Below are 27,109 nucleotides of genomic sequence, written 5' to 3'. Positions count from 1 at the left end.
AATTAATTTTCTTTGGAGGCAAGGTCTCACTCTGTAGCCCAAACTGACCTCCAACTTGTGGCTATCATCTTGCCTCAGCCTCTCAAGTGTTGGAACTACGAATGCAAGCCACCCTGACTGATCTTTTCAGCTTAAAAAAAAATTAGGTGTATTTATTTGTGGGGGAGGCAGTGCCATGGTGTACTTGACCATTCTCTCTTTCCGTGCGTGGGTCCAAGGGATGGAGCCCAAGCTAGGCTCTCTCCTTCCTTGTGTGGGTCCTAGAGATGGAGCCCAGGCCAGGCTCAGAGGCAACTGCCTTTACCCACAGAGCCTTCTAGTTGGATTTACAGGCAGTTGTGAGCCACAGGGTGTGGGTTGGTGTTGAAGAACTGTTTTGCACAAACAACCCGGCTATAGCTCAGTGACAGGATATCATATACCCCTGCCTGACCTTGAACCCCCCTATATGCCCCCAGACTGTCCTCGAACTTGTGGTCCTCCTGCCTCCACCTCCCCAAAACTGGGATTACAGGCATGCACCACCACGCCTGGTCTAACTGTTTTCATTCTTTTCCCTCTCAGCTCTTCCTCATCAAGGGGTCTTGAGAACTATCTGTTGCTCCTCGGGATCCCTCGCGCCCGGGCCCGCAGGTGCTTCTCTGGTGTTGAGCGCCTCTGGCACCTGCCCTGGCCCGGCCCCGGCCCCAGCCCCACGCAGGCCTGCTCTTCCGGCATTTAAGGCGCGTAGCCGGCGCGGCTGCAGCTGCGGCTGGTTGAGAGTCACAACCGGCGGGACGCACGAAGCAGGATGGGCTGCAGGCACAGCCGACCCAGCCGCTGCAAGCGCGCGGAAAAGGTACTGGGCGCCGGGACACGGAGATCTGCCTGGGGGGGGGGGGACACCGGATGGACAACAGTCGGGGGCTGGCACAGAGACCGGGGTGCAAGGACGGGTTGATCTGTCCCCGCCCGTGCCGAGCCAACCCGGCAGCCGGCAGCCGAACTGACACACTCAGCCCCAGGCAAACTGAAGTTGATCTCTGCTGTCCCGGCGAGGAGATGACTGGTGTGTCTGTGGCAAACGGTCTTAAGTGTGGGGCTGTCACTGTGCGGTTGAGGACCGGACTCTTGACCTCTCAGAGTCTGGAGCTAAGGTCTTAAAGCCCGCAATCTGAGTGGTCCACCGCCTTGCAGCGCCAGCATCACTTGAGACCTGTTGGAAACCTAAACTCCCAGGGTTTAGGACCAAACCCCAAGGGTTGCTAGACATAGTCTGCCCCATAACGGAGTTTCGCCTTGGATCATTGCGCCCCTTAGAGCCGGGGAAGCGGATCAGGGCCTCCCTGCAAGCTCAGAACAGTGCGTGGGCTGCCCTTAGGGTAGCTGGGAGGGGCCAAAAAGGGAGGCGATCTGTTGTCTCCTGCAGCTCTCTCCTCCCTTCCTGTCCCTCCCCCAGGGACCTGAAGCTGGGTTAGGGCCCAAGAGACTGACTCAGGTTTCTGCCCCTTGAGGTCTGAAAAGCCCCAGGAGGTTGGAGCCCAGATCCAGAACTGTGTCTACAGAGAGGACTGCAGGAGGCCCAGAGAAGGGAACAGGGACCCTGGGGTCCAGGTCCTGTTTCCTATTGCTCTCCACCAGTCCCTCCATCCCAGCCAGGTGGGGATGGACAGCCCTTGCACCTGATCAGCCCTCATTGTGGAAATGACTAATTTTGCAATGAATGTCAATTCTTCTGTCTGACATCTGCTTATGTCTGTCTTTAGCTTTGTCAGCGTCTCTTTCTCTCTGGCACTCCCTTGTACTTCCAATGACTTTTAATTCTTTCTTTCATTTTTCTCTTCCCCCAGCCCTCCTTTTTTGAGATAGGGTCATAAGTATCCCAGGTTGTCCTCAAATTGAATGTGTAGCCAAGACTGGCCTTGGACTACTAATCCACCTGCCTCTCCCTTCCAAGTACTGGGATTACAGGCATGCCCCATCATGCCAGGCTGTACATTTTTTTGTTTTGTTTTTGAGAAAAGGTCTCAATATGTAGCCCAGGTTGGCCCCAAGCTTTCAATTTTCCTTAGCTGCCCCAATGTTGAAATTATAGGCATGGGTTACCATTCCTGGCTTCCAGTGGCTACAAAGCCCTTTACTTTGGTTGCATCAGACAGCCTGCCATGTCTGCCCTGGACCTAGGTGCGTTTGCTGGATTCTATCCATCACACACCTATTAGCAGGACAGTAGGCTGCTTCTTGGCTAAGTTTACACCTGTTCCTACTTCTCCTGGTTGATGCTTTTGCTTAATTTCTAATGCAGGTATCAAGTCCTGAGCACCCAATCCATCCCAGCAGGATGACAATACCCCTGGGGGAGGGGACACCAGGATAGAGGCCCAGGGGCCACAGGGTCAGACCACAACAATGACTCACCCTGAGAATTTCACTTCCTGCTCAGCCTCATGAAGTCCCTGAGAAACAGGTTGAGTTATGGAATGAAGCTTCCCCCACGTGACATGTGTGGACACTGAGGCTCAGAGAGGAGTGATGGGAGTCAGATGCTAGGGCGAGGGGCCTGGAGAGATTGTTCAGTGGTTAAGAGCACTGACTCCTTCTCCAGAAGATCCAGGTTCAATTCCCAGCACCCACATGACTGTTCATAACCATCTTAAATTTCAGTACCATGGGATATGACACCCTCTTCAGGCCTCTGTGGACAACCAGCATGCATGCGGCACACAGACCACAAGCAGGCAAAACACCTATACAATTTTTTAAAATCTTTTTCCTAATTAAAAAATGTAGAAGACTTGCTGGATGTGGTAGCAACTTTAATCCCAGCACTCGGGAGGTAAAGGCAGGTGGGTCTTTGTGAGTTTGAGGCCAGCCTGCTCTACATAGGAAGTTCCAGGACAGCCAGAACTACATAGAGAGACTCTGTCTCATATATATATATGACTGACTTTCTTCACATCCCATTTAGCCTGTCACCCACAGCCACTCCTCCACCCTCCACTGCCTTGTACGGAGCATGGAGCAGGTGCCGAGGAGAGCAACGAGGGCCAACTGGGAGTCAGGCCAAGGCCTAGCCTGGCATGCAGCAGGAGAGCCTCCCGGACTGAGAGGAAGGCTTCTTGGGTGGGGAAGTTTGGCAGAAGTTCCACCAATCAAAGCCCAAGAGCTTGAGGGAAGTCAGAGGTGCAGAAAGCCCAGGATGCTGGGTTTGTGCAGAGTGGGGTGACTGGCAGCATTGCCAGTCTTTATGAGAACTCACCAGGCTTGAGACAGGCCCCCGATGGTTAGGACCTCCCTAGTACCTCCAGCACATAGATCCAAGGATCTGATGAGCTCTGTACTCTATGGCTCGGCTGACCGGGCACTCTAGACCTTACCAAGAAGCCAAGCCTGGGACTATAAGTTACTGCTATCTCCAAACATGCTGATATCCTGGGAATAGGGGCTGGAGATGTAGCTCAGTAGATAGAAACCTGGCTTCCATTCAGCACTACATAAACTGGGCATGATGGTAGATGCCTCTAATCCCTGAACTTGGAAGGTAACGTAGGAAAGTCAAAAGTTCAGGGTCATCCTCAGCTACAGTGAGTTCAAGGTCAGCCTGGTTTACAAGTAAGTTTCAGGCCAGCCAGACCTATACAGTGAGACTTTGTTTAAAAAAAAATAAAAAATAAAAAGCAACAGCAAAAATCTTCATTCCCCCTACACAGTCTCCTTTCTTCCATGTCCTATATAGATAATTGTTTCATGTATTGTGTGTGTGTGTGTGTGTGTGTGTGTGTGTGTGTGTGTGTGTGTGTGTGTCTATCTACATGTCTGTGTGAACACACAAGCCACTTCATGTGTGGAGGTTAGATAGCAACTCTCAGGAATAGCTTTTCTCCTTCCCAGATTCAGGTTGTTAGTGCTGTCAGAAGGTAGCTTTACCCACTGAGCCATATCAGACACATAACAAAGCATTTTTGAATGTAATAAATACATATAATGTCATCTTAAAGAACTTAGCAAACATTTGTATGTCCACTCCACTGGGTTGGGATCTCCCGTGGTCTTGCCTTAGGTCACAGATATACTGAGTGCCCTTGCCAGTGACCTGGCTTCTCTGGTACAATGTAAGAGAGACACAACATTGGCTCCTATGTCTAGGTTTGTTCTACAAAGTTGATGAGAGGTTGAATGTACCAAAGACCCCAGCGGCCTGACTGGCAGGTGGTAAGACATAGAATTAAAGTTGTGATCTAAGGATGCCATTGCCTGTGGCTCACCAAAAGAAGCAAACCAGTTTGTGGGGACAATGGACATTCATGCTGAGGTGGGCAGGTCTGGCCTTGCAACCTTTGTTCTCAAGGAGTAAAAGCCTCTGTCCTCTGCTGAACTAGGATGCAGGATCTTGGCCACTGGGAGAAGCTAAAAGCAGCCAGATTTCCATTTCTTGTGCAGAAGTGGTTGAAAAAAAAAAAAAAAAAGAGTGCTTGCTTCGGCATCATGTACGCTGAAACTGGAACAACACAGAGAAGATTAGCATGGCTCCTGTGCAAGGATGACATGCAAATTTGTGAAGCATTCCTTATTGAGAGAGAGAGAGAGAGAGAGAGAGAGAGAGAGAGAGAGAGAAGTAGTGAGTTCCTCATTACTGGAGGGGTTCAAGCAGAGGCCAGATGTAGAAGTGATACAAGTCCCAGATAGCAAGCATTTACAAGTCCACCATGGAAACTTCATTATTCTTATCATTGCAGTTTAAAACTGTTTTAAAATTTAGAAAGGTAGGAAATTTGGAAATTGCTTCTAAGCTCACCATTAATAAATAGCCTCTACAAAATACACTGGGAAAAATTCTCAAAGAGTTAATAAGATTTAAAAGAAGAAGAAGAAGAAGAGGAAGAAGAAGAAGAAGAAGAAGAAGAAGAAGAAGAAGAAGAAGAAGAAGAAGAAGAAGAAGAAGAAGAAGAAGAAATAGCCTGGTTTCTCCACATATGTCATATAGATGAGGGTGACTGTTCTTATAAATCTAGATCTTATAAATCTTATAAGATCTTTTGGTGTGTATGTGTGTGTGCGTGCGTGCATACCACACATATGCCAGCTGTAGTTACAGAAAGTTGTGAGCTGATGACATGGGTGCTAGGAACTGAACTGCAATTCTCTGGAAGGCCAGCAAGTGCTCCTAACTACTTAGCCATCTCTCCAGCCCTAAATCTGGGACTATATTGCATCTGGCTAGCTTCTGGTGCTCTACGAGGAGCATTTTCCCACGAGGGGCATTTTCCCACGAGAATTAGCCTGCAGCACCTTTGTCTAATGGCCACCTAAGGGCCTGGCTATTGTCCTTCTTGTTTAGCTGGTTTGTGTGTGTGCATTGGTTCTTTACAGCCCTCTGCATTTGCTAGTGATGGACTTCCTGTGTTCTCCTAACCTGGAGCACAGTGACTTTGTCCCTAGATCAGTGAGAGTGACATGAACAATGGTATCTTGGCTGAGACTTGAAGGTGGGTAGGGATGAGACTGTCACTGGCTAACCGTGATATGCAGGTGGGGGTCCCAAGCAGATTTGACCTTTTCCCCGGGGTTGCCAAAGGCATGCATGTCAGGGAGCGTGGGAGAAGCTGCTGGTCTGATCATGCGGCAGCTGTCACTGCACCTTCTGCCCTAGCCATTACTGACACATCACACCGGCATGCGCATGGCCTCTGTTCCAGCAGTCACAGCAGCTCTGGCTCTCACATGGCCTCTGAGCTAATGCTTTTAGCCAGAAAATAATGTTCCATAAATCAATCATTCTGGATAAATCCGCTGCCAGCTTCCATACCCAGAGCTCCCTCAAAGCCATTGTTACACAATGAGCTAGACCTTTCAACCTAAAATGCACCAGAAAAATTCCTAAGAATTAGGTCCTGGGGACGCAACTCATCTGGGAGAATGTTTATCTGGCATATATAGGTTCCTGGGTTCTATCCCCAGCACTACATAAAACTGGGTATGGTGGTACATGCCAATAATCCCAAAACTAGGGAGGTGGAGGCATGAGGATCAAGAGTTTGAAGTTGAAGTTTGAAGTTAATCCCATCACTTGGGAGGCAGTGGCAGGTGGATCTCTGAGTTTGAGGCCAGCCTGGGCTACAGTATGTGTTCCAGGACAGCTAGGATACACAAAAAGCCCCCAAACAACAAACAAACAATCAAAAAATCCAAAGTTATCTTTAGCTAGATAGTGAGTTTGAGGGTAGTCTGTATAACAACCTGACTCAAAAAAAAAAAAAAAAAATTCTAGGAACCTTTGAGACACAACCTTTGGTGACATACCTTCTGAGCTCATACAGCTCCTTAATTCTGCTTTCTGGTTTGTGGTTGGACTTATAGGAGAAGGCTAGAATCTTTCCCTGAGAGGCTGACTATGCCAGCCTCCTGTAAACACACCCACATTGGCCTCCATTGGTGTTATGCTTGAGTCTGTGCTTCCTGTCACCTTGTAGTTTCTATAGCGATAGCCTAAAATGGTGAAAGTTCAAGTTAATGACCCAGGAGAGCCATTTGGGTCCATCATATGCATCATTGGGTGGCAGGGAATACATCTGACTTGTGTGTTCATAGATCATACAATGAAGAGACATCTGTAATCTGCCTAGAAACAAGCAATGATCATAGCCCTGGGGAGGTAGGGGCAAGAAGACGAAGAGTTCTATGTCATCCTTACTATATAGCAAATTGGTGGTCAGCCTAGTCTACATGAGACCCTGTCTCAAAAACAAATAATAAAACTAAACAAAACCTGCCTTGGGAAGAGTAAGCCTGTGCCACAAAGCTGAGTGACCACTGTTCAGACTGACACCACCCGTTATCCTGTGAACAATCTTCTCAAGACGAGTGGAGCACCTCCTGGGAACTGGGATTTGGCCCACTCTTCAACTGCCCTTCTGTGTCTTTAGGCTTCTTTCTCTGTCCACTGACTGCCAGGGCCACTGTTACATTCCAAGAGAACCTACTTCTCTTTGGCACAGATTCTTACTATGTAGCCCCGGCTGGTCTAGAACATGAGATTCTCCTGCCTTGAATGACAGGCATGCGCTGCCACACCTGGATCTAGTTTTAGATGAGCAAATGGCTTCGTGTGATACCAGCCCCATTAGAGTGTCAAGCCCATTATTATACTAGCCATGAAGTTGGTTTCTGCACTTTCTGATTGTAAATATCCTACCCTGGGCAGCCTATAGTCTCTGTTCTTGAAAAAGGGACTTCTTACTGCTCGCAGTGAAACTAGAAGACCAGGGAGCACACTGATGGGAGATGGCAGTTGTGCTGGTATACTCTCCTCCTAGACCAATGGTTTTCAACCTGTGGATTGAGACCCTTTGGACCCAGGGGTGGTGCCACACATACCTTTAATCCCAGAGTTTAGAAAGCAGAGGCAGTCGGATCTTTGAGTTTGAGGCCAGGCTGATCCACAGAGTGTGTTGTGTTCCAGAACAGCCAGGACTCCACAGAGAAACCCTGTCTCAAAAGAAAACAAACAAAAACTACCACCCCCCAAAACAAACAAAAAACAAAAGAGAGGGAGGGAAGTAGAAAGAGAGAGAAAGAACACAGATATTTTGATTACGATTCATAATAGTAGCAAAATTATAGTTATTTAGTAACAAAAATAATTTATAGTTGGGGTATTCACCACACACAACAAGAGGCACTATATTAAATGGCCACAGCATTAGGAAGGCTGAGAACCACCATCATAGGCATTTGCCCATCGGTTGTATTGTTCTGATCTGGGCTGCTGAGAAGCTGGGTAGTGTGAAAGACTCCAGGCTTGCCCGAATCCCCATAAGCAAGTACCTCCTTTCCTCTACTCCAGTGATACCTCCTCCGTGATGCTCATGCAGCTAAGTATGTCAAACCTCCAGCCCCTTCCCTGTTCAAAGCAAACACAGGTCAGGGTTGATGATTAATGAGATGGCAAGATAACATCACCTTATCCCTGATTCCTGTCTATGGCATATCAAAGCCAGAAGGGCTCTTAGGTCTCCTATGGTCCAATGTCTGCTTCCTAATTTCAGAAGCAATGGAACCGTTCATCCTAGACACTAATCACCATACCTTCCCTGCCATGATGGGCTGAACCCCTTGAACTCTAAGCCAGAATGGATCTTTCCTCCTCTGTTTTGCTTCTTGTCATGCATTTAGTTACAACAATGAGAAAAGTCACTAAGAAAGGGTTGCACCAGGGCCTTGTACAAGCCTTGCCATTGAGCTTTGTCCCACCCTTGCTCAAGCTTTTGTAAACCAGTATGCTCATAAAATATAATTTGATGATTAAAAATAGAAATAACGGGGCTAGAGAGATATTTCAGTGATTGATAGCATGTACTGCTCTTTCAGAGGACCGGAGTTCTGCTCCCAGCTCCAAAGCTGAGTGGCCCTCAACTGCCTGTAACTCCAGTTAGATCCAGGAGATCTTACATCCTCTTCTGGTACCCATGGGCATCTGTGCTCACATCTACATCCTAAGACAGATACATGCATATACATAATTAAAAATAAAATGCATCTTTTTAAAAAAAAAAAAAGAAATAATGTCAGACATGATAGCACACACTTTTAATTCCAGCCCTTGAGAGACAGAGGCAGGTGGATCTACAGAGTGAGTCCCAGGCCAGACAAAACCTGTCTTAAAAGAAACGAAAATTGGGCATGGCAGTTCACACCTGTAATCCCAGCACTTGGGAGGTAAGGACAGGAGGATCATGAATTCAAGTTCATCTTCACCTACACAGCAAGTTCAAGGCCAACCTGGGCTCCAAGAGACCCTGTCTTAACAAAAACAAACAAAAAATCAAAAATAGAAATAAGGGGCTGAAGTGATGGCCAGCAAGAGCACTGGCTGCTCTTCCAGAGAACCCAGGTTTGAATCTGAGCACTTGTGTGTGGTGACTCACAACCATCTGTAACTCTACTTCCAGAGGATCCAGCAGCCCTTTAGGTACCAGACACACACAGTGCATAGACACACATGCAGACAAAACACTAATATACATATAATTTAAATTTTTTACATTATTTTATGAGTATGAATGTTTTGCCTCCATGTACGTTTTTGTACTGTGTGTGTACCTGGTGCCCAAAGAGATCAGAAGGGGATGTTGGCTTCCCTAGAAACTGGAGTTACAGATAAGTATAAGCCACATGTGGGTGCTGAGAATCAAATCCAGGTCCTCTGGAAGAGCAGCAGGTACTTTAAACCATTGACCCATCTCTTCAGCCCCAGGGGGGGAAAAATATATATATATATATATATATGTTTTTCAAGACTGGGTTTCTCTGTGGCTTTGGAGGCCATCCTAGAACTAGTTCTTGTAGACCAGGCTGGTCTTGATCCACCTGCCTCTGCCTCCCGAGTGCTGGATTAAAGTCATGTGACACCACCACCCAGTGAAAATAATTTTTAAAGAAAGAAATAACCTAAACGCCTCACAGTAAAATTAAAAAACTAAGTTTATCCCCAGAATGTTTCACCTATGTCATTATAATTAACATATTCACAGGCCAATTAATGAAACATGATAAATATTCATAATGTCTGAAAAGAATTAAGGTATTAGAAGCCACACATAGCACTCTAGTTCCAAACATGGTTATAGAGGTGTATAATATACACTGCCGTCTTCCAGACTTATCTATGTATCACAGGAGTTTACTTTTACATTTTTCTGTATTCTTCCTAATTTCTACAAAAAATTCTGACTCCTGTGTAACTGGAAACAATTTGCATTGTATATTCATGTTTAAGAAAGTGACAGGGACCTCAAGAGTGATGTAGCTCAGTGGCAAAGTGCCTGCCTCCCAGGCACAAGGCCCTGGGTTCGATTCCCAGTGTAACAGGAATGCAGCGGATGAGGAGTGGAGACTAGGAACTGCCTGGAAGGAGCCCCAGGTGTCACTGTGCAAGTGCTAGCCTGGAGAGGGTTTTGTCAGGCCCTGAGAAGGCTATGACCTTCTTGCAGCTGGCAGATGCTCCTGGAGACAAGGTCTCCTGTCTGTAGTGGTTGTTATGTGGAAGGACACAGTGTTGCCTGAGTTTGTGATCTTGTTTCGGGTGATATCCTGAGACTTGGAGGCAAGCTGAGAGCTCCACCGCAGCTCTGCAGAGACTGCCTGCCGTGTTTCTCAGACATAAAGCAAGAACCTCCAGCATTCTGAACTCTGTAGTGCTAGATACCGCAGGCATTTCTACCATTCTGAGGGAACTGAGGTCTGGAAGCTTGTGTGGTCACACAGTTTTGAGTTTAGAGTTTGAGTGCAGAGCTAGGTGCTTCTAGAACCCCAGCCATCTCCGTCACTTTACTCTAGCTAATATTCGTCTGAGTGGTTCTATGCTGATTGGAGCATGTGATCATGTCTTTTGTTCGTTGTCTAGTTTCATCTTTTTATTTATATATAAGCTATGTTTATATAAGTGAATACCATGCAAATGCAGGTTCCCAGGGAGACCAGGAGAGGGTATCAGATGGCCTGATGCTAGAGTTGCAGGAAATCATGAGCTACCTGATGTGGTTGCAGGGAATTGAACCCTGATCCTCTGGAAGAGCAGCAAGTGCTCTTAACCACCAAGCCTCTCTCCAGCCCTGGGTTGGTCCTATTTTTGTTTTGAACTCTTCATGTAACTCTGGTTGGCCTTGAACCTGAAAGCCCCCCCATGAGGCCTCAATTTCCTTGTTTGTCATAGCTGGAGCTTCACAATACTTTTTTTTTTTATTTACTCTGTGTGTGTACATGTGTACTCGCATACAGTGGTGCACATATGGAGGCCAGAAGACAACTAACAGCAATCAGTTCTCCCCTTCCACCATGTGTCTCCTGGGGATTGAATTCAAGTTGTTCTATTTGGTCACAAACTCCTTTACCTACTGAGCTATCTCGTCTGCCCTACTTTGGTTATTTTTATAAATATCTCATATTCATCTTGTCAAGAAGAAAACCTTTGGGACCAGGGAGTTGGCTCAGCGGTTAAGAGTACTGACAACTCTTCCAGGGGACCTGGGTTCAGTTTCCAGAACCATCAGAGCCACTCACAACTGTCTATAAATGCCAGTCCCAGGGGATCTGATGCCCTCTTCTAGCCTCATCAGGCCCCAGGCAAGCACATAGGACATAGATATACATCCAGGAAAAAAACAATCATACATATTAAATAAATAAATAAACTTTTTAACTAAAAAAATTTAATGTAAAAAATAAAACTTAATTTTTAAAAGAGAAAGGAACTGTTGGGACTGGTGAGATGGATTAGGAGGTAAAGGTGTTTGCCTCTGAGACTGATGACCTCAGTTTGACCCCAAGGACTCATAGTAGAGAGAACTGATTCCCCAAAGTTGTACTCTATTCTCCACACGTGCACTGTAACACACACACACACACACACACACACACACACACACACACACACACACACACACACACGCACATTTGATCTTTAGTTTGGGGAACATTGGCTGCCACCCATAGGGCATGCAGCCACAATCACTAAGGGAGTTGATGACAACAGCCAGTTATTGGAGCTGATGGCCTCAGTGCCCTTCTATGCCCATGGCATGGTTGGATTGGATCATTGAACTAATTCTAGAGGATGAACAGAGAGACAGAAAGACCAGAATGACTTCTAGACACATCACTTCTGTTTTTTCTTGTTTCTTTTTTCTTTTCTTCTTTCTTTTTTTGGGGGGTGGGGTTTCCGAGACAGGGTTTCTCTGTGTAGCTTTGGAGCCTATCCTGGCACTCGCTCTGGAGACCAAGCTGGCCTCGAACTCAGAGAGATCCATCTGCCTCTGCCTCCCAAGTACTGGGATTAAAGGCGTGCACCACCAATGCCCGGCTTTTTTCTTGTTTCTTTAAGAGGATCTCATGTACCCTGGAGGCTGGTCTCAAGCTCACTATGTAACTAAAGTTCACCTTGAACTTCTGTACCTCCTGTCCCTATTGCCTCAGTACTGAGATTACAGCAAACATCACCATGTCTGGCTTTAAATTGGTGGCTTAAAAAATGTTTATTTTGTTTTCATCTGTGATGTGTATTGGGGTAGGGGGGAAGGTTATACTCACATGCATATGGGTGCCCACAGAGGCCAGAAGAGGACATCAGGTTCCTTGGAATAAAATGGGTGCTAGAAATGGAACCTAGGTTCTCTGGGAGAGCAGCCAGTGCTCTCAACCATTTAGCCATCTCTCCAGGTCCCCAGAGTGGCTTTTTAAAAGAATTGTGGGAGCCAATGAGAAAGCAGAGTATGTGAAGATGCTGCTGGCAAGGCTGAAGACCTGAGTTCAGTTCCCAGAGCCCAAGTGCTGGAGGGAGAGAACCAATTCCACAGCCTGCTCCCTGCTCCATGAACCACAGCTGGTGCACACCCATAGACACCCACACACCCACAAATAAATAAATAAATAAATAAATAAATAAATAACAGTTCTTTTAATTACATTTTTGTGTGTAGGAAGGAGTACAAGCATGCCACAGTGAACATGTGGAAATCTGGACCACAGCCTACAAGAGCTGACCCTCTCCTTCCACTGTGGGGTCCCAGGGATCAAACTCAGGCTGTCAGGCTTGGTGGCAGGTGCCTTTACCTACTGAACCATCTCAATAATCCAATAAATGTTAATTTTATATTTAAAGTAATTTTAGGCTGAGGAGAGGACTTGATGGACAAAAGCATTTGCCATTCAATCATGAGTTCAGATCCCCAGAACCCATGTAAAGACAGACGTGGTGGCACACCTCTGTAATCCCAGCACTCCTATGGTGAGTGGCAGGAGAAATCCTGGAGAGTTGCAGACAGGCTAGCCTGGAGGATGCAGCAGAGATGAGACCCTGTCTCAAACCAACCAGGTGGAAGGTGAAGACTGACACTTCTCACCTCTACACACCTGGTGCATACCCAGATTGTTTTTAAGATTTAGGTGGTGCACGCCTTTAATCCCAGCACTAGAAAGGCAGAGGCAAGTGGATCTCTGTGAGTTTGGGGCCAGCCTGATCTACAAAGAGCTGTTCCAGGACAGCCTCCAAGACAGAGAAACCCTGTCTTTAAAAAAAAAAAAAAAAAAAAAAAAAAAAAAAAAAGATTTTCTGCTGGTCTCTATTGGCTTAGCAGACAAGCCTGAGAGAACCGTGGACAAGGAGGGTGCTGTCTCAGACAGCATCAGGAAAACAGGAACTCAGGTCTTCTGGGAGCCCCCTGAATACATTGGAACATTGTTTGCTTAGATGAAGTTTCCAAAGTCCGCCTTTTCTGAGAGGGTGAGTCAGATGTGCACAACTGTGGGGCTGTAAGGTGTTTTGATAACACAACTGTCCTGATGTTGCTGGCCCCACCCCTGACCTGCAGCATCCTTAACTGTAAGATTTATTTGAATGAGGGATACCAGTGCCTGGGGGGTGGGGAAAAGGAGCTGCCCCCAGGGCACACAGGCTCTCCTGGGACAGCTGTGATAGATCACTGTCAACTGAGCCTTGTCCCCAGAGTGCAGTGGGAGTACCACACAGCTCAGGTGTGGGACAGTGATACTGACTACAAGTGGTCAGCCGGGAGAAAGGGGGACTGCTGCTGCTCTCTATGGGACAGATCAGGAACCTGACAGCATAAGGCAGAAGTGAACTGTAGTCTTTAGAACTTGGAGCATCGTGGGGGTGGGGAGGGGAGTTGCTCTATGTAGACCAGGAGAGGCCTGTCCTGCCCCATGGAATATGAGCAATAAAAGACTCCCACAACACTTTCTATCTAGACAGTCCTCTGAGCCTCAGGATGACAGGACCTCCAGGGTCTGATGTGTCTCATAGGGCTTCTGTCCTGCCTCACCACCCTTTTACCATCAGTCATAGAGGAGGTGGGGTGCCGATCAAGAAGCTCCAGATAGCCCCAGGCTGTATGTGGTGAGCAGCTGAGAGACAGTGTGCTTTAGCCCACCCCATCTCACTCCTGACCCCCCTCTTCACTCTAGGTGGAAGACAGACAGACAGAATTGGAGACACTGGACAAAGAGGGAAGGATCCTGGAAGGAAGGCATGAGGAGGCTTGGCAAGGTGAGGACTGAGAGGCGCAGGACGCTCCTCAGGGAGCCCTTGGCTTTTCTCTCGGGGTGTGCCTTTGCTATTCTGTCACCATGCTCTGCTTTCCTTTATTTGAGCATCCTCCCCACCACACCCATTTTTCTTCCATTTTAAAAGCATCTACAGGAAGTCTACCCACTTTAGGTGGGCGTAGCAGCACACGCCTATAATCCCAGCAGTTAGGAGATGGAGGCAACAGGAGGATCAGGAATTCAAAGTAAACCTCTGCTACACACTAAGTGGAGGTCAACCTGGGCTACTCCAAACCGTGTCTCAAAAAGGGAGGTCTCCCAGTCTAGAAAAACTAGACAAATGAAATCACTCATTTTATAATTCCATCCCTATAATGATGACTACTAAAAATTAAGGCTAGAACAGGGCTAGTTGATGGCTCCATGAATAAAAATGCACGTGGCACAAATGTGAGGACCTGAGTTCAAATCCCTAGAACTCATGTAAAGATGGACCACAGTATGTGCCTATAATCCCTGCTCTCATAAGGTGAGATTGGAGGTGGATCCCCAGGATCTCACAGTCCAACTAACCTAATGTCTGCAGCAGCAAACAAGATCAACATCTGAGGCTACCCTCTGACCTCTGCTTGTGTTTGTGCTTAACACACACCATTTACACACAGAGATATAAAAGAAATTACAGCTAGGATAGTCAGACTTGGCCCATGGCTTACAATCCCATCACACAAGGCTAAAGGTAAGAGGACTATATATTTAAGGCCAGCCTGGGCAACATAGTGAGTTAAAAGCCAACTGAGATACACAGCAAAAACCTGTCTCAAAAAATTAAGCAAAGGCTGGAGGTATGGCTCAGCAGTTGAGAGTATGTGCTGCTCTTCCAGAGGACCTGAGTCTGGATCCCAGCATCCTCATCTAGAAGCTTACAACCACCTGAACTCCAGTCCTGAGGGAACAAGTCCTCTCTTCCAGCTTCCACAGGTACTATGGTCATGTCGTATACCACACACACACACACACACACACACACACACACACACACACACACACTAATTTTTTAATTAAATAAGTTTTGTCACATTCTTAGTTTTTAAATACTTTAGAATTGAAATGACTAAGTTCATGTATACTTTTTCAGATTAGCAAATCATACCTACAGCATTGGTATGTGTGACACTAGTAACATTTAGTGCATTCACCATGCATGCAGTCATTACTACCACTCAGTTCCAGAACATTCTCCTCACCCCAAAAAAAGGAACACCCAGGAGTAGTCACTCTGAATCTTCCCACCAGCCTCTGGCAACTGCTAACCTGCTCCCTGATTTCATGGTATCAGATAGCCTGGCTTACTTCACCCAGCAAGATGCTTCCATGTTACAACATACATCCGGACTCCATTTCTTTTTTATGGCTGAGTAATACTCCACCAAATAGACATACCATACTTTGTTTACTTATTCATCATGGATATCCAAGCTGTCTCTGCCTCCAGCCACTGTAGAACTTACTTGGACTGGTGTTTTCATTTCACCTCACTTTACATGTAAGAGGAGAATATGATATTTCTATACTTAACCTTTTGAGAAACTCCCAAACTCTTTCCATAGAAGTGTTCTACGTTGTGCTCTTCCCAGCAAGGTCTAAGGGTCCCAGTGACTCCCAGCCTTATCGGTGTACGTTGTTTGTCCATTGCTGTCATCACTGTGGTGAGCATGAGGTTGCATCTCATTGAGGGTGTTTGTTTTGGAGTTCTGCTTGTTTTATTGCTATTGTTTGAGACATAAGCTCACTGTGTAACCCTGGATGGCCGGAACTTACTAATAGCCCAGCCTGGCCTCCAGCTTGCAGTGATCCTCCTGCCTCAGCCTCCTGGGTGTTGGGATTAAAAGCATATGCCACCACACCCAGCCAATTTGTTTGCTTTTGAGACTGTTTGTCACTAAGCCAACTGGGGCCTGAGCTCAACCTCCTAAGTACTGAGGTCACCATAGAGGTATGACACCATGCCTAGTTAATTGGGCTTTTGATCTGCATTTATTTAACTGCCAACTAGTTAACATCTTTTTGTGTGCTGTTGGCATTTTGTATAGCTACTTTGGGAAAGGTATATATGTTTTAACAACATTGAAATTGACTTTGAAAATGAACATACAGCCTCCTGACCCTTCTCCAGAATTACTTCTTTTTTGTTTTGTTCTGTTCAAGAGAGGGTCTCTCTATGTAGCTCTGGCTGTCCTGAAACTCATTATGTAAACCATGCTGGCCTTGAACTCACAGAAATCTGTCTGTCACTGCCTCCTGAGTGCTGGAATTAAAGGTGTGCACCACCACACCTGGCTCCAGAATTACTTCTTTTATAAGCATCATGATCATGTGGAATTCATCTGTAATATATATATATATATATATATATATATATATATATATATATATATATATTGTGTGTGTGTGTGTGTGTTATTCATATGTGTGTAGTAGCCTCAAAGGCCAGAAAAGGGTGTCAGATTCCCTACAGCTGGAGTTACAGGTGATCATGAGCTGTGCTATGTGGATGCTGGGCCCTGAACTCTGGTCCTCTGTAAGAGCAGCATGTCCTTGTGACCCTGAGCCTCTCTCCAGTTTTTGTTCTTTGCATTTAACACTGTATCAAACATGTTACCAGTAAAGCTACAAAAAGGAAGGCTGGTCCAGGCCAGGCTTCTGGGCTCATGCCTGTAATCCAACATTCAAGAAGCTAAAGCAAGAGGTTGATGAAATTTGAGGCTAGCTTAGGCTACAAGGTGAGGCCCTGTCTCATAAAAAAATGAAGTAAGACTAGACCATAACACACAAGGGTTTGCTTGCTTCTTCAGAGTCTAGACATCTAGATTTGGTTCTTTAAAGTGATCCTTTTCATGAAGATTTGCTTCTCCATTGACATTCAATCCTTCTTCCACCCCCAGTAACATAGTAACTATGACAGAGGTCTGAACAAGTTTCGAACTCGTTATTGGGGGGGGGGGGTGTTCCGAGACAGGGTTTCTCTGTGGTTTTGGAGGCTGCCCTGGAACTTGCTCTTGTAGACCAGGCTGGTCTCAAACTCACAGAGATCCACCTGTCTCTGCCTCCCGAGTGCTGGGACTAAAGGCGTGCGCTGCGGCCGCCACCGCCACCACCACCACCACTACCCGGCACAAGTTTCAAACTCTTGAAATATTGACATTGGCACAGAATGTTTGGCAATAGAACCCCTGGAAGATAGCTTAACATCAAACACACACCCTCACAAGCCTGAACTGCTGCTTGGCCATCTATCCACTCTGCCAGTTTCTGTCTAAAATCCACCTTCTCTGCCTACATGGCCACATGGGAAAACCTTGCCCTGTGGGCACTGGTTTAAACTTTTTAGTAAAATAAATATATAGATGGAAAGTAACCCACTATGGAGCCTGAGGGGAATGCCTATGGAGGATCTTCTCAATACTCAGAATTCTATTTTTTTGTAAAGTGTATTGCATTTATTTGTGGTGTGTGTGTGTGTGTGTGTGCATGCATGTTTGGGTGTGAATGCACACATACCACAACATTTGTGAAGGAGGGTCAGAGAACAACCTTTGGGAGTCAGTTCTCTCCTACTACTACATGGGTCTTGGGGATCAAACTCAGATCATCATAGTGAGGCCCTAACTCAAGCAAACAAAGATTTATTTGGTATTTTTGTTGCTGCTGATGGTGGTTGTCATGGTTTGGGCTACACTGTATAGTTCTAGCTGGCCTGGAACTTACTATGTAGACCAGGCTGTCCTGGAACTCACCAAAATCCATCTACCTCAGCCTCCTAAAGCTGGGATTAAAGGTGTGTGCTAGCATACCTGGTTTTATTTGGGATTTTTGTATCAAGGTCTCACTATATAACCTAGGCTGACTTTGAACTTCTGGTAATTCCCTATCTCAATCTTCCAAGTACTGGTTTGCAGGTGAGAACCACCATATCTAACTGTGGACTCTGTCTTCTGGGGCCCTGCCCTCTGTAACCCTGGCCTTTTGGCTGGTGCTTCCCCATTACCCCTGTAGCACCCCTCTGCCTGATCATTGATTGGCCTTTTCTGAGTCATCAATTTCACAGGCCTGGGGATTTTCCCAAGAGGCTTTCTGGGAAGGTAGAGTCGTAACTCCAACCAGACTCATAGTAGGATGAGTGGTGCTCCACCACTCTGCCCTGCCCATCTGGGAAGACCTGACAGGGTTCTTTTCTCCGGACCCTGACTGTAGAGACAGCCTGGCCCCACTTCACAGTTGAAGCAATAGACTTTGAGCCACATGCTGTCAAGTCTCAGTCTCTCAGTTTTGAAGAAGGGAAGGCAGGACTGTGGGGATTCCTGCCACAGGTGCCCTGTCCTTTTTGAAATTTCATGATGCAGCTTCAGCTGCATGCCTTTCCACCGGCCTGCTGCAGCAGGACACTGTCATGCCTGCTGCAGGATCCCTGCTGCAGGGTCATTGTGGCTGACCTTTAGGGACATGTGAGTGCCCACTGCTCTGGTAGGGCTCATTCTCTTTCAGGATAAGACATTTCTGTTCCCCGGGATTTGTTAAGCCCCTCAAATGTCTGACTCTGGCCCTGCTTCCCTCCTGTGGCTGTGATGAAACATTGACCAGGAGCAGCTTGGAGAGGAAAGGGTTTATTTGGCTTTTCCTTCCAGGTCACACTCCATCATTGAGGGAAGGTAGGGCAGGAACCTAGAGACAGGATCCCCGGAAGAATGCTGATTGCTAGCCTGCTTTCTGGCTCTCATTTGCCCATGCTTAGCTAGTTTCTTACAATAGTCCAGGCCTCTTGCCAGACTGCGGTAGGCTGAACCCTCCCATATCAATTAGTAGTGAAGACAATGGTCCACAGAATACCCATAGGCCAACCTGACATAAGCAGTTTCTCAGCTGAGGGTCCCGTTTCTTTTTATTTTATTTATTTTATTTTGTTTTTTTGTTTTTTTCAAGATAGGGTTTCTCTGTGCAGCCTTAGCTGTCCTAGAACTGTCTCTGTAGACCAGGTTGACCTTGAACACAAAGATCCACCTGCCTCTACCTCCCAAGTGCTGGAATTAAAGACATGTACCACCACCATCTGGAAAGGTCCCCTCTTCTTTTTTTATAATTTATTTTTATTTTATATGAATTGGTGTTTTGCCTTCTGTGTGAGTGTATTGGATCCCCTGGAACTGGAGTCACAGACTGTTGGGAGCTGCCATATGGGTGCTAGAAATTGAACCCTAGATCTCTGGATGAGCAGTCGGTGCTCTTAACCTCTGAGCCATCTCTCCAGCCCCTCTTTCTTTCTTTCTTTCTTTCTTTCTTTCTTTATTTATTTATTTATTTATTTTGTTTGTTGTTGTTGTTGTTTTGTTTTGTTTTGTTTTCAAAACAAAACACAGTTTCTCTGTGTAGCTTTGGAGCCTGTCCTGGAACTTGCTCTATAGACCAGGCTGGTCACATAGATCTGCCTGCCTCTGCCTCCCAAGTGCTTCGATTAAAGGCATACGCCACCACCACCCCACAGGGTCCTCTCCTCTTAAGTGACTCTAGATTGTATCCAGTTGACAATATATTCTAACCAACACAGCTCCTGAGCCAGCCTGGGAAAGAGAAATATGAAGAAGGTCATTCATTGCTCAGCTCCTGGGTCCAGTGGGCCCTTGGGTGATCATCAGAACCTTCTAAACCTCAGGAGCTTGACAGAGGTTTTGTGGAAAGTGTTGAGTTTATAGGGATCTCCTTTCTTCACAGCCCTGCAGACATCATGTGCATTCGAGAAAGACACTTCTGGTATCTCCGTCCAAGAGGCCAAAGCCCCATTGCAGGTGAGAAGGGCCTGGCCATTTGGGTGTGGGTAGTGGAGAAATGGCAAGGAAGCCACATGGAGCCCCAAAGCAGCCAAAAACTAATGCTAATAGGTTAAGGGCAGCTGAGGTGATTGCTTTCCATGCATCGTGGCCCTTTGATGTGGTGACCAAATAGTTGCTTAAGGAGACTTGGCATGCTATCAGGTTTGGCTTCTTTTTCTATGGTGTTTTCTGCTTTGCGGTTTTTTGGGGGAGGGCTGGAGGGAAGGGTAATTAACTTATTATTATGTTACTTTATGTGTATGTTTTTGCCTATATGTATGTCTATGTACCACTTGTATGTCTGATGCCCTTGGAGGCCAGTAGAGGTTGCTGAATACCCTGGAAAGAGCTATAGACAGTTGTGAGCCATCACATGAGTGCTGGAACTGAAGTCTGATCCTCTAAAAGAGAAGGTAGCACTCTTAACCATTGAGCCATATCTCTAACACATCAGCTTTATTAATTGTTAACTTGACACAACCTAGTGTAACTGAGGGACATAGTTTCAATGAAGAATTGTCTGCATTGGGTTGGCCTGGGAGGTATTGCCTCAATTAAGCTAACTGATGTGGGAAGACCCAGCCTGATGTGGACAACACCCAACACCCAGGAAATTCAGAGGGTCCTGAACTATGTAAGGGTGGTGAGATCAAGCTAGCACAATTGAGAAAGCACGTGAGCATGTATACATTAATTTCTCTGTTTTTTAAATACTGTGAATGTGATGTGAATAGCTGTTTAAAATTCCTGCCTTGACTTCCCCACAATGATGGACAGCAACCTGGAATTTTAAGTGGAAATGAATCCTCTTTGCCCCTATGTTGTTTTATGTTGGATGTTTTATCACATAGCAACAGAAAGCAAAGTAGAGTATTTCTCAAGGACCGTCAGGAGGATCTTGGAGATGGCAGGGACTGTAGAATGGGACTTGCAAAGAGGCCCAGGGACTATGGTGTCATGAAAGCAGATGTTCAGAGAGACTTCCAAAGGGATGAGGTCTAAGCCTGGAAGATACTCAGGATCCTTCAGTGAATGGAAGCCCTGGGCAGCATCAAGCAACTTGCTCAAAAGCATGGAGGAAGGGAGAAAACAGGGTGGCTAAGGAAGTTCAGAATACCAGAGTTGCAGAAAGGCCAGGGGAGGCAAGAGCCATAGGGTGGGACTGAGCCTGGGAGTATAGGAAGACGTTGGCCTCTGCCACAAAGGGAATGGCTAAAGAGATCTCTGTCAAGGGAAAGGTACAGAGTATGTGCCCTGAAGTTGGGGACCTGGTGTGATGTTGAGCCCCTGTGTAGACAGAAGTGGAGGATGAAAACCAGGTGGAGTCCAGCTTGGCTGAGCTTTGAATGTAGGTTGGCATTGGTCTGAAACAACCAGGACATCATCCCAAGAGTTTAAGGATCTGTATTAGTTAGCTTTCCTCACTACTGTGATCAAATACCTGACAAGAAGCAACTTAGGGGAGAAGAGTTCATGTTGGCTCATGGTTTGAGTCACTCCATCATGGTGGAAAGGTGTGGTGGCTGGAGCTGAGGCAGCCAGTCACATTGCACCCGTGGTAAGAAAGCCCAGAAGTGACGAGCACTGGTGCTCAGCCTGCTCTGTCCTTTCTATTCAGTCCAGGACCCCAGCATATGGCACAGCACCACCCAGATTCCAAGTGTCTCTTCTCTCTTCAGTGACCCTGATATAGAAACACACTCACAGGCATGCTCCTGGATGGTTCTAGATCCTGTCATAGTATCAATAAACATTAACCATCACAAGAGCCATTAAAGGCTATACAGTGAGAGGCAGAGCTGGGATGTTTCAAGCCCTAGTAACAGTGGGTTCAGCCTGCTCTCCTGGACGGTGTATGGTGCAGGCCAGAAACACACTGAAGAACCCCAGTCCTTCCCTTTTAACTAACAGAGAGGGAATCACCTTGACAAGCCAAGCTCTTTGCTGTCTCCTCTCTGCTCCCTTCTCCAGAACTCCTGTGCAATGCCAGCCTTATCACAGGAGGCCATCCAGGCCCAGATGAACGAGGTGGAAGGGTCCATCCTTAGCCGACTGTATAAGAAACACATCCAGGTGGGTGCAGAACATTGGCGGGCCTTTATCCTTGGTGTTGTGGGAAGGTCAAGGGTAGGTAGTCATAGAGAGCAAGCCTCAAACCTGACACATCTCCCTTCACTGAGATCCCCGCAGCAAGAGGGTCCTCAATTTACACTGTGAGAGGCAGACAGATGGTGGAGCACACAGTTGTGTGGCTCCAGAGGGCACTAGGGACAACTAGCAAACCTGACACAAGATAGCACATCAGCCTACTGAACTACAGCTGTGTGCCTATCAGGCACATGCCTCCAAGAGTGTCCCTGGAAGGAGATAAGAGAAATGCAACCTTGGCTGTGACAGGGAGATCACACAAGACCAATGCAGTGAGCTGCTGTCAGGATAGGGAGGGGAGCAGGGGAGACCCATGTCTGTAGGGAGTCACCCTAGCCCCGCCCAATAGTCCTGGGGCAGGTACCAGGTGGACCCGGGGACTCGCCCAGAAGGGCATGGTGAAGGAAAGCCGGGGTGACGTAAGGGAGCTTCTTAAGGGGCTGCACGTGGGAACGCTGGCCCCTTTTTTGTTCTGGCCGCGCTGGCTGGGTTCTATAACCTAGCTCTGGCCTGTGTTTTACCTTAGTGTCTTCTGGAATAAAGAGACCTTAATCTTACACATGTCCCTTGCTACCTCCTGGTTGATGGGGTCCTTCTGTGTCCTTCTCTAGGATTATGGGAGCCCTGGCCCATTCTGGGAGCAAGAGCTGGAGAGTTTGCACCATGTTATTGAGATGAAGAATGAGCGAATTCACGAGTTGGAGAAGCAGCTCCTCCTCCTGGAGATGCTGGTCAGTGCCGGGAGGGCAGCAGGCTGACACTTTCTGGGTATTTCCAGTTCTGGCTTGTCCTACACCCCGCCCCTCACCCCCCCCCAACCCCGACAGCTTGGCTCTGCTGTACTTGCCAGGAGTCTGGTCTGGGTCAGGCAGCAGCAGCGGCTCCTTGTCACCCGACTCCTGTCTTGGGTCCTCAGGCTGCTCTAACTAGGGCAGCACTGGGGCCCCATCAGCCCCAGCTTCACAGAAGGGGTGGCAGCTGTCACACTGCAGTCAGGGGCTGAGGATGGAGATGAGGCCAGGCAGGCAGAGGAGGCTAGCCTCAACAAAGGTGGAGCTGGAGAACGGAGGTCCTTTGAGGACCCAGGACTGAGGCCTCAGAACCTGGGGCAGCATCACCCTCAGGTTCTGTCAATTTGTGGGATTGACTTGTTTGGGTTTTTATTAGATTGATTTATTTTGTGTACACATGGGTGGGTCAGCGCATGCCACAGCACGCATGTGGAAGAGGTTAGATGACGACTTGCAGGAGTGAGTCCTTTCACCATCTGGGTTGCTGGGATTGGACTCAGGTTGTCCAGCTTGGCAGAAAACACCCTTTGCACCCTGAGCCATTTTTAAAGCTTTTTTTGGTTTTTCGAGACAGGGTTTCTCTGTGTAGCTTTGGAGCCTCTCCTGGCACTCTCTCTGGAGACCAGGCTGGCCTCAAACTCACAGAGATCCACCTGCCTCTGCCTCCTGAGAGCTGGGATTAAAGGCGTGCACCACCAACACCCAGCTTTCTAAAGCTTTTTTAAAAGATTTATTTATTTATTATGTAGAGTGTTCTGCCAGCATGTGTATGCCTGCATGCCAGAAGAGGACACCAGATCTCATTACAGATGGTTGTGAGCCACCATGTGGTTGCTGGAGATCAGACTCAAAACCTCTGGAAGAGCAGCCAATGCACTTAACCACTGAGCCATTTCTCCAGCCCCCAACCTTTTCTTTCCTTTTAAGATTTATTTTTATGTGTGTGAGTGTTCTGCCTACATATTTGTATGTGCACCACATGTATGCAGTGCTCACAGGGGCCAAAAGAGTGTGTTGGATCCCCTGGAAGAGTTATAGACAGTTATGAGAAGCCATGTGTGTACTGGGAATCAAACCTGGGTCCTTGGCATGAGCAGCCAGTACTCTTAACCACTGAGTCATTGTACCTGCACTGTTTTAGTTTTTAACACTCTCCAATAGTGAAGATCAAGTCGACAATCCACCTTTACTCTGACCTTGTTTCCAGTTACCGTTTTGCTCCATACAGTGAAATGCTAGTCTAGAAAGAAGCAGTGTCCAGGAGAGAGATGATGGCTGCCACTGTGCCAAGTGAGACAGCCTTCCAAGCTCCTTCTTGGTTTGTTACAGAAAGAAAAGAATCTGATATTAGCACTGAAAAACACCACCCTGCGGCAGGAGGTTGAGGACCTACAGTACCAAGCTGGGAACAGATTGACCATATCAAGGTAATCATCCCCCTTTCTCCCACTGCTAACCTTCTGCCAGAATTTCCAGCTGAGAGGGACCCGGAAGAGCCTGGGGACTAGATTGACAAGTGAGCCCAGGACCTGTCTTGGGAACATGACTCCTCTTTCCTTGGGAGTCAAGAAGCCCAGTTTCTCAACATGAGAAAGAGGAAACAGGAAACAGGACACAATCCACCTGAACAGCCATGCTTGCAACAGATGGGTCCTGAGGCTTTGTAAGTGAGCGCTAATGTCCCATGTCATCGGCAGTTGAATACTTGACATATTTTCTGGTGGGAATCCTCCTCTGGATCCTAAGAGCTGGGTCCTGTTATCTCTGTTCAATGATGAGGAAACTGAAACTCCATGTCACCTAAGGTGACCCAGCTAGGTTTGAGGCTCGGCCTGGAGCCACCCAGAGCTACACCTGTGAGGATTTGGCACTTGGTCAACAAATAGAATCACCCCTCACATGCCTGCAGGCAGAGGGGGGAGGTGTTGGAGGAACACCTTGGAGAGAGCTGGTGACCCCCGCCTCAGGAATGGGGGAATGGGTTGGTTCAAGCTCCCTCAGGCAACCCCTGTTCTGTTGGTACCACAGGCAGTTCCAGAAAGATCTACTTCAGGACCTGGAGAAGGAGTCACAGGTTGGCCACTGCTGCAGCAGACGGAGAAGCCACTGAACCATCTGAGTCCTGGGGGCCCGTTCCTCCTCCTCCATATTACCCTGCCCTCTGCTGCACCTCAGAGGCCTCTGTCCTCATCGTGTAGACACAAGGCCTGGACCTACCATGGCTCCCAGACTCACTGCTCCCTCCGAAGTCTGTGGAGGAGAGAGCAAGACTCGGCTCTTCTCCCAGGATGGATCAGGAGGAGATGTATATAGGCAGCAACGCTGATGGCAGAGGTTGCGCTACCAGAATCACCCAAGAAGTGCCTTCCCTTAGTTGGCCCAGGGAACAAGCAAGCAGAGTTGTAGTTGTCGTCATGTCCTGTCCCCTTGCTTCCCCACCCACAAACCCCGACCACCCACCCTGTCCTCATGAGGGCTTTCAAGACTTCTCTCATGGCAGCTGGCACCATTTTTGTTCATCTGACAAAGAGGGGACAGCACCCCCTGCCAGACCATCAGCTTTACTGATAACACACCAACCCATCAAGTTCTTATTATCACACCTGTAATTCTTCCTCAGAGAAAAACTGCAAAACACAATCCAAGAAGAAAGAATACAGGAGTGTTTCTGTTGAGATGGGGGTCTCACCATGTAGCCTAACCTTGAACTCAAAACCACCATGCCTCAGCCTCCTGAGTGCTGGGAACACGGGCATGTGCAGCCACATCCAGCCAGATAAAGAGTTGAATTTGCTGTAGTGCTAAGCACTGTAAATATTTTTAAGCATATTTATCTAAGGTCTTAATGTGAAAATTAAATCTTTTTTTAAAAATAAAACTATATTTTCATGTTCCTTTCAGTGAGGATATATTTCATCCTGTGTTGTCTTATTTTGCTGCTGCTGTGGTAAAATTCACTGACAAGAGCAACTTAAGGGAGGAAGGGCTCTTTTCGACTTAGGGTTACAGGGGGATAGAGTTTTTCATGGGAACAGGAGCATGAGGCCTGCCTGTCATGGGGCATCAACACTCAGGAAAGAGGGCAAGGCTATTAAGCCTGAAGGCTAATCCCCAGCGACATACTTCATCCAGCAAGGAAGTGGCCTAGAGGTTCCAAAACCTTCCCAAACAGTGACATCAGCTGGGGATCATGTGTTCAAAACATGTGAACCTATGAGGGACATGTCATATTCAAACCACATTTGTCAGGACATGCTAATCCTTTTACATGCTGTGTTCTTAGAAAGTATACCACATAGGTCAGTGTAGGGAAGTGGGAGTTATATTCTGCATATCAGATACTTATAACCCCTTTGGGAGTTATATCCTGCATATCAGATACTTATAATTCGTGACAGTTGCAAAATTACAGCTATTAAGTAGCAACGAAAATAATTTTATGGTAGGGGTCACTACAACATGAGGAACTGTATTAAAGGGTCATAGCATTAGGGAGGTTGAGATCCGATGGTGTATCAGATTTGGATAGTTTCACATTCTAAGCTGCCCTGAAACAATTCTAATTGAAATATCGCATGTAGCCATCTTTGAACAGATCATTTTCTTATACTGATTTGTCAGAAGGGTCACCTCTGGTGGGCTGCAGAGGGGTCTTGCACACTTTTTAAACAGTTTGTTTTCATTTATGTATATGTGCACGTGCCTCCGTGTGCGGGTGCCTGCAGAGGCCAGAGCTGGGTGTCAGATCCCCTAGAGCAGGAGTCAAAAGTAACATGAGTCACTTGACTTGGGTGCTGGGAACTGAACTCAGGTCCTTTGGAAGAGCAATGGGTGCTCTTACTTGCAAAGTCATCTCTCTAGTCTCTTTAGAAAAAAAATTCCTGTTTTTTGGTTTGTTTGTTTGGTTTTTTTTGTTTTTGTTTTTTGTTTTTGTTTTTTTTTTTTTTGTGTGTGTGTGTGTGTGTGTGCTGGTGCAGGTGTATGCATGCCTGTGGAGACTATTGCTGGGGACAGGAACTATGAGTAGAGAAGTAGCCAGGGAGCAGTGGTGTGGGAGGGCAGAGGCCAACCAAAATCTCCAGTCCTGACTTCTCCAGGACAGCAACAGCAAGTAAAGTCCCTTCCCAGGGTCCGTCATGGAGAATGGGGCCAATCAGAGCCCTGCTCAGAAAAGAAACAAGGATATAGACCAGAAAGGAGGAACTGAGAGGGAGCATTGGGGTCACAGAAGGGTCACGGGGAGGGGTTAGGACAAAAATAAGTGAGTGT

The 27,109-nt window shown here is 47.0% G+C and overlaps 1 protein-coding gene and 1 non-coding gene across 2 annotated transcripts; both read left to right on the top strand.

Moving 5' to 3' along the window:
• Nucleotides 1–526: 526 nt before the first annotated feature.
• Nucleotides 527–25,734, top strand: Ccdc69 (coiled-coil domain containing 69). Its single transcript, XM_027427464.2, has 7 exons — nt 527–838; nt 13,957–14,038; nt 19,804–19,877; nt 21,873–21,974; nt 22,661–22,780; nt 24,170–24,267; nt 24,869–25,734. The coding sequence occupies exons 1-7, from the start codon at nt 791–793 to the stop codon at nt 24,948–24,950; spliced, it is 606 nt and encodes a 201-aa protein (XP_027283265.1). The 5' UTR covers nt 527–790; the 3' UTR covers nt 24,951–25,734.
• Nucleotides 4,448–4,554, top strand: LOC113836866. Its single transcript, XR_003487385.1, has one exon. It is a non-coding gene; the product is annotated as a U6 spliceosomal RNA (small nuclear RNA).
• Nucleotides 25,735–27,109: the final 1,375 nt, after the last annotated feature.

Source organism: Cricetulus griseus, chromosome 7 (genome assembly GCF_003668045.3).
Source record: "Cricetulus griseus strain 17A/GY chromosome 7, alternate assembly CriGri-PICRH-1.0, whole genome shotgun sequence".
In the NCBI taxonomy this organism is placed as follows: Eukaryota; Metazoa; Chordata; class Mammalia; order Rodentia; family Cricetidae; genus Cricetulus; species Cricetulus griseus.
Note: the sequence above shows the minus strand (reverse complement) of the source record. Positions and strands in the feature narration are given on the sequence as shown.

What these genes read in the sequence shown, in the direction of transcription:
- Ccdc69 (XM_027427464.2), top strand. Translation starts at nt 791, where the DNA reads ATGGGCTGCAGGCACAGCCGACCCAGCCGCTGCAAGCGCGCGGAAAAG. An exon ending in GCATGAGGAGGCTTGGCAAG is followed by an intron (nt 14,039 to 19,803) that starts GTGAGGACTGAG and finishes CTTTCTTCACAG; the next exon opens with CCCTGCAGACATCATGTGCA. An exon ending in TCCTCCTCCTGGAGATGCTG is followed by an intron (nt 22,781 to 24,169) that starts GTCAGTGCCGGG and finishes GGTTTGTTACAG; the next exon opens with AAAGAAAAGAATCTGATATT.